Source organism: Brienomyrus brachyistius, chromosome 8 (assembly GCF_023856365.1).
Source record: "Brienomyrus brachyistius isolate T26 chromosome 8, BBRACH_0.4, whole genome shotgun sequence".
NCBI classification, from domain to species: domain Eukaryota; kingdom Metazoa; phylum Chordata; class Actinopteri; order Osteoglossiformes; family Mormyridae; genus Brienomyrus; species Brienomyrus brachyistius.
In genome coordinates, this window is record NC_064540.1 from 4,804,905 (window position 1) to 4,812,739 (window position 7,835).

General features: G+C 42.7%; 1 protein-coding gene across 1 annotated transcript; it reads left to right on the top strand.

Annotated features, from left to right (window-relative positions):
- The first annotated feature begins 1,983 nt into the window (after positions 1 to 1,983).
- LOC125747973 (CCN family member 2-like) lies at positions 1,984 to 6,879 on the top strand. The gene is made up of 5 exons (XM_049023700.1): positions 1,984 to 2,093; positions 2,638 to 2,854; positions 3,544 to 3,792; positions 4,952 to 5,172; positions 5,572 to 6,879. The coding sequence occupies exons 1-5, from the start codon at positions 2,049 to 2,051 to the stop codon at positions 5,854 to 5,856; spliced, it is 1,017 nt and encodes a 338-aa protein (XP_048879657.1). The 5' UTR covers positions 1,984 to 2,048; the 3' UTR covers positions 5,857 to 6,879.
- Positions 6,880 to 7,835: the final 956 nt, after the last annotated feature.

Sequence of the window (7,835 nt, forward strand, 5' to 3'; positions counted from 1 at the left end):
GTAGCGGGACTAAAACAACGGCCTATTTCAAATATTTCTGTTTGGCTCCCACAGTACGTGTCATGGAGCTGTTGTGTCTCATAACATTCCTCAGTGACTCTCTGAAAATAAAGAATTTGGAAGGTGGTCGGTTTAAAAATCTCAGACTGGTTGGAGTTAAAGTGCAGTTAAATTTAAACCTTTAATACTGAACAGAATTATAACCAATCAAATCCAGGTTATATGATTACAGACATACACAATCAGCTGTAAATTCTGCAGTGGGGGCTCCAGATTATTTTTTAAGCATAATTTATGGTATCTGAAGAGAAAAAATTAAGATTGTCACTACCTTAATATGAACTGCACAACATAAAAAGACAATAATTACAACAACTGTGGGCATGACATAAGTAGGCCTACTATTAAAATCACAGTTGCATCATATACTGGCTTTTGGGAAACTTGTTCCGTGTTCTATGATTGGCATCACTCAGAGCCAATGAAAATAGGGGGAAGCCATTTTGAAATGGGAATGTTTGTAATTTAAATGGGGTAGCTATGTTTAAGAATGAAAGTTCAATTAACCTTAGCAAAAAAATAACTTCTAAATTGTGGCATGAAATGCGATTCACAAGAATAGACAGGCATCAAAACCCTCATAAATGGAGGCAAGAAAATCATGGGTTACTTGACAACGTGGGGAATACCTGTTTGGCGGCTTTAAAGCCACATTTGAGTTAAACATAGCAGATAATTGCTAAAACAGCATTTTCTGAGCCACAATGAAGTCGTATCAGGGCATATCCGTGCTCGAGGCTCATAGCACTGCCAAAAATATCATCCCAGGCCTGGTGGTTGCCAGTTCTCACAGGTCTGGAAGCTTCCCCAGAGGACAAAAACATCTCCAGAGCTTCGGAAGTGCAGTTCAGACAATTGACTACTGGCGGGTGGAGTAAGTTGCTTAAATATTTGTGCACAGCCCATGTTTTCCAAAAAGCCAGCAGACTGTTGAACAGATGGACCCGTGCACCAGGGTTACAGGCAAACTCTACTGAAGGGTTAATGCAGGCTGCAAACACTGTGATGGAGTTTTTATTGGTTATATACAAAATGATAATACACATTCATCTCCGTCTTATGTCACACGGTAATGTGTATATATAAAAACTATAGGCCTAAATAGAAATAGGAAGTATTAGAAATAGGTTAAACTGCTTTACTGGCAAAACGTGTGCTTTACTGTAGAATATCTTGCCTTTTGTATGAACTTTCATATATTTATTTGGAAATATTTTAAGTTTACATTTTTGCAGCTCTAACATAATAAACACAGCATACACTAACAGTTTTCTTTCAGGATTCTGGATTTATTACTTTGAAAACCATACATTTACAAGAATTCCTGCATGACACAATATTGAGGGCGAATTCAGTTCTTTGCTGTACCAGACTCGGCACATGGTCCCCACCTGTTAGAACACAGAAGAGAATATTTGCAGAAACGACCCAGCCTCCTTTGACAAGGGCTATTTTTAAACTTGAAATGTGTTCCTTTATAAGCAGCTGTCCATTGTTGTCACCCTAATCTCTTGGCGTGTTGTGGATTCAAACATTGTGCTTATTTACACTGTCATATTTTTTTTATACATCTGTATAATTTTCTCTCACCTCATTGTAGCCTATCAAACAATGGTTAACCAGTTTGTTTCCCAACACTCTCAAAACTTTGAATTGATTTTGATCGTCACAGATAAGAGTAACAATAATCCATGAAGATTTTGTTGGGAAAGTCGTTAAATTAAAATGAATAGAAAGAGCGCAAAGAAAATATTTTAGAAGGTGACTGGGAGGAACTGGTAATATGATTCTGTCGTTTGTGGCATTTATACACATTTCTGATCGCGGTTCACTTTATACTTGCACTGCAGTCTGCCGGTGACATCAGAACCTGGACTTATAAATACAGTAAGCCGCTCCCGAATAGCCCTCAGACTAAGTCACCGGCAACGGGAAGCGCCGCGGCGCAGGAAGGCTGTTAACCGTCCCGCGGGCTAACGAAACCTGGAATGATGCGCTTCATTTGCTTCCTGCTCATTTGCACAATTGCACAGGTGAATTCCCGTTACTTTCCTCCCTCCAGCATATGGTGAAGTTATTAGCAGTGCGACTGTTTTCCCACTAACTAAACGTTTTCTTATTTCCATGTTTTCATTTAAGCCAGGCGACTGCGTATATAACACGACTAAAATACTGTATTTTAGGACCAGAATGCAATTTAAATGTCCGAATGACAATAAATGATCATTGTTTTGATTACTTTTCAGTGCTTAGGAAATATAAAATTGGCATTTTTAAAAATAGATCTCGTTTGCTAAAAAAGTCACCTGTTTCAGGTAGACTGAACACACCTATTCAATTAAGTATAAAAAAATACAAAATAATAATAATCTGTTTTTTTTTTTTTTTTTAAAAAAAGAAAAGATCATTGCCCTGGATTTAGCATAAAACACTGAATTTGTGTGCTCTTCACACAACAGTATTTCAGGTAATAGATGGATAAATATATAGTTATATGACTCCAGCACAAATGACTATGTTACTTTAAAACCATAAAATAATACTGAGTGCGTATTTAAGTGTTTCTCCTTTCGCCAGGTTTCCTCTCAGCTTTGTGGGGGCCCTTGCCATTGTCCCGAACCCCCTCCCCGTTGTCCTCCTGGGGTGCCCCTGGTCCTGGATGGGTGCCACTGCTGCCAGATGTGTGCCAGGCAGCTGGGTGAAACCTGCAACAAGAAGTACGCCTGCGACAGTCAGCAAGGGCTGGCGTGCGACTACAGCGCCAGCTACCCGGGGGGGCCGGGGGAGTGTGTCGGTGCGTAGGCTTGCCTTTTAAAGCAGGCAGTGGGGCGATTTATCACTTGAATAATAATGGCCACTGGATGAAATCCCAGAAGGGTATTGGCTTATATACCTTTGGCAAAGCTGAACTTCAAATAACAGCCAGGAGCAAACTTGCGGTGATGTCAAGGAAATCCTACAGATGGAATAGTAATATGAAGGTTATGTTTAAATACTGCAGTGACAGCTCATAGGTTTTATTAAGTACAGCAGGGAAAGTTAATGTTTCTGGAACATGCTGACACTTTTATTTTAATAACTAATGGTTTTTGACACAAGGAGGTGAAAAGTGCCGGTGTTGCGTTGTCACCTTGCGTTCCTCAGGCGCTGCTATATGAAAATGTGTAGTTCTCTGCTTCTTCATTGCATTTTTCACTAACCCTTCTTCAGAGTAGGAAAGTGAGGTACTGCCATGTCAGGTGGGAAATAACTGAGAGCCCAGGCTCATCTCCACCCATTGTGTCTCCAGAATGACAATGCTTTTACTTTAGCTGAGTGTCTCTCCACTCGATCCTCGATGACCCCTAGATAGCGCAGCTCCCAGCCAATCAAGGCCACCGAATATCTGGTACAGGTGTGCCGGGAGCTGGGAGGGAGCAAAAGTGTGAACTGTCTTGGGGTTCTGGAGGATTGGGTTAAGAAACACTGCACTTGGCTGACCAGGCCAAGAGGAGCTCGGCTGTGAGGTCAATGGCGTGACCTACCAGGAGGGGCAGCGCTTCCAGCCATCCTGCGCTGTGCAGTGCCACTGTCTGGGAGGAGGAGTGACGTGCCTGCGACTGTGCAGTGAGGAGCTGCGGCCGCCTGGCCCTGACTGCCCCCATCCCCAGCTTATCCAGTTGCCGGGACGCTGCTGCAAGCAGTGGCTGTGTGAGAGCATGGAGAACACAGTCTTACAGGATGCCCTGGCAGGTACATGTTCCAGGAACTGCCGTTCACAAATCCATCACCGTGAACGGCTATTCGGTCGCTTAGATTGCACGCGTTTACAATGCAGCACATTTTATACAAAAAATGCTGGATCAGGACTTTTCCTGAATGACTTAAGTCAGCTGTGGAGTTCTGAGAAACATCTGGGTTTCCACACATTGGCTAGCAAGTAAAGTACACAGGAAGGGATCATTATTTTTTAGTATCCTCTTTCATTTGAGCCAAAGATGTCTATTATACTACAATGGCTAGAGAACATATGATTGGTTTGGTTAACTGTTTGGCATCCTGAATTCATTCGTATGCCAGAAGAGGGACTTCATCGGGTTCTTACGAATTTAGTTGCGTAACAACTGCAGTATTGCTCCTAACCATAAAATGATGGTGGGAAGAAGATGATGTTGTGGGAGAACATTCTGGAAAAATAGAACAATCTCTCTTTGGCAGTCTAGGAAGACCAGACCATTTTGAAAAATGCCGCAGGAGCATTCTGGGAAACTCTGCAAAAAAACGTTACGCGATACCAGTGGTTTCAGCACATCCCTTGCTAGCAGAGTTGGTGTGCAATACAAATGGGAGGGGCTTTGATCATGGGGATAATTGTCTTAATAGAATGGCCCGGTTCTTTAGGTACACTCTGATTGGTAGACGAGCTCATGTCTGGAGCTCTCTCAGGCCAAGTGACCAAGTGACATGTTGACAGGCGTGCAGTGAATGTACAGTTTCCCAGTTTCAAATCAGTATCACGGCAACCTTTTGTGTTCGTAATTTGCCGATCACTGTGCGATTTCAACTTTGGGGATTCTTTCTGTTCAGTTATTGTGTTTTCTGAGCAGTCCTGCTTCTCACTATTCTAATTATTGTAGCTTAAGTAATTTTTTGATTAAAAATGATTCCCTTTTCAATAATATTATTCATTAGAATATTATCTGTTTCTACTCATAGTTGTATACCGTGGCAGTGCAGTGACTTATTAAAGGTTGGGAGGGTTTCACCCTTGCTAAGATTCTGGACTCAGAAGCCCAGCAAACACACACACACACACACACACACACACATCCCTTATCTATACATTGTTACTGTTGTATTACATATATTAAATAGGTTCTGATGTATAGCCTGTGTTGGCACTGTGTTCTAGCCTACAGGCCGGACATAGATCAGCTGGACCTCTCGACCTTGAACAAGAAGATAGACTCTAACTGTGTCGAGCAAAGTACCGAGTGGAGCGTTTGTTCCAGGACTTGTGGCCCCGGCGTTTCCACACGGGTGTCCAACATGAATCGGGCCTGCCATTTGGAGACGCAGTCCAGATTCTGCATGGTCCGGCCCTGTCAGAACCCCCCGTACAGGGCAACAGCAGTGAGTAACCACCATCAACTTTCACTCAAAATTTATCTAATTTGGGCCCTGTAGGATTAAGTAATTTTAATGAGCTAATTTTTAATTAATTTAAATTAGTTGATTAGGTGACAAGGATCTGCTATGACCATTAAATCTTGTGGAATATGTATTTTCATTATCATTCATCCCCTGCCTGTTGTAGCCGAGGGGAAAACGCGTCAGGTGCCATTATGTCCTTCAGTTTGAGTTCTTATACTTGATAAAAAGCGCCACCGTGTGGTCATTTATAAGAATTAAAAATACTTGTTCAACAACTTGTGTACGATGTGTATTACAAGTGCAGCTGTTTTATCAAGGGCCTTTTGATAAACATAGTTTGGAGGTAATTTTATAAGATAAATATGCTTTTGTTCTCAGGGGACACGGTGGTGCAAGCCCAGCTATGTGATTCCTCTACCAGTGCGCCTGGAGCGGCAGGGCTGCCTCAGCGTGGGGGCATTCCGGCTGACGTACTGCAGCCTGTGCCCCGACGGCCGCTGCTGTACCCCCCACCGCACCCGCACTGTCCCCGTAGCCTTTCGCTGTCCCGCGGGCCACCTGCTCCACCTCCGCGTCATGATGATAGAGTCCTGCGTCTGCCACTACCAGTGTCCTCACCCCCAGAGGGCCCACGCTGCAGCACCAGACCAGCTCACTCCCTGAGGAGACCCCAAGACGGCGGCCCGGGTGCCAGGGCTCAGCAGAACTCGGCTTACGGGGCATGCAGCCCCCCCCCCCCCCCCCAAACACTTCCACTAGTGATTTGCAACGGAAATAATCCGGAGACCCAGTGCTGGCATGACCTGGCCTGTGAAGACACAGCACCCGCATACAGAGACACACCCAGGGCCGAGGCCTGGCCACCTGGTGCTGGAATGAGCCCTTTCAGTGCCTCACACCTGGGAATAGGGTCACATCACATCTGGGTATAGAGAGGGTCACATCACATCTGGGTATAGAGAGGGTCACATCGCATCTGGGAATAGGGTCACATCACATCTGGGTATAGAGAGGGTCACATCACGTCTGGGAATAGGGTCACATCACATCTGGTTATAGAGTGGGTCACATCACACCTGGGAATAGGGTCACATCACATCTGGGTATAGAGAGGGTCACATCACACGTGGGAATAGGGTCACGTCACATCTGGGTATAGAGAGGGTCACATCACATCTGGTTATAGAGAGGGTCAAATCACACCTGGGAATAGGGTTACATCACATCTGGTTATAGAGAGGGTCACATCACATCTGGGTATAGAGTGGATCACATCTGGGTATAGAGAGGGTCACATCACATCTGGTTATAGAGAGGGTCACATCACATCTGGGTATAGAGTGGATCACATCTGGGAATAGGGTCACATCACATCTGAGTATAGAGAGGGTCACATCGCATCTGGGAATAGGGTCACATCCTATATATATGCAGAATTAATCCCAAGACTCATCTCTTGTTTTCTTGTAAAAAGCTAACAGTGAGATGATATTATTGGATAAGTTATTTCATTTATATTTTTAAATGGGTTGCCTATTGGTTGACGAGTCTCTTAAGACAGATTCCTGCACATCTGGTAAAATTCAGCATTTGTTACACATTTTTACCTTTTTTACAAATCCTCATGTACATATAATTTACTGTATTGCTATATCTTTTATGCTATGTATTATTATTACTGTAAATAATTCCATATTAAAATATTTACGAACATTTTGCCATTTTATGATTACCATAATTGTATGAGCAGGTACACTGTACGTCATGCGAGACCCAAGCTCACATTTTCCAGATTAAACTTTTGAAATGGCTTGATTTTGAAAATTCAGAGAACTGGTTTTAGCTGAATAATGAAAAAAAGATCATTGGTCAAACATTTTGACGTGATCAGGAAGGTTGTTTTCATTCAACATTATGACAACAGACTTGTAGGATTAAGATTCTTAGTAATGCAAATAAGTCCCAAAATCTAACATTAAATCTAATATTCTGCAGTGTTTAGTATTTCACATTAAAATCTTAACAACATTATCATTAAAAGAGAATCAGTAAAAAGCAGTATGTTGGTAAAAGCCAAAAAAAAAAAACACGTGAAAAATTAAAATAAAAACATTGCTTTTCGGACCAAATACACGGACAGTGATTTGAGCCGCAGAGCTAACGTGAAAGAAAGCCAGAAATGAACATCTATTTTAATGAAAAGGTGCCGCTCCTTTTTAAATGCCTGCAGTAGCCGAGGGGGAAACGCGAGTCAGGTCCCATTATGTCCTGCAATTAAATGGGTTCTCTGCAACATTACGCCATACGATTTCGCAGCTACATCGACTCTAGTGGATAAAAGCAAGTTTATTAAAACGGCACAATAATAGATGAGTCGACTGCACAAATACACAAAATACCATTCCCCCCCCCAAATGCAGTAGATCCCCTTAACCCTCAAATAGATTAACCACAATACTACGTTTCAACATCTGCAATTCAATTAACTTTCCTCGTTAGCTGGTCCAAAACAACATTTCCCTCCTTTCCTCGACTCCTCTCAGGTAATCCCTCACAACCTCTCCCTCCTACACCAATTTTCTCAGTCCTTATGAATAAAAACCTTTTTGTCATCCTCCCTTTCAAAGCTGCCAGTGGTCAGT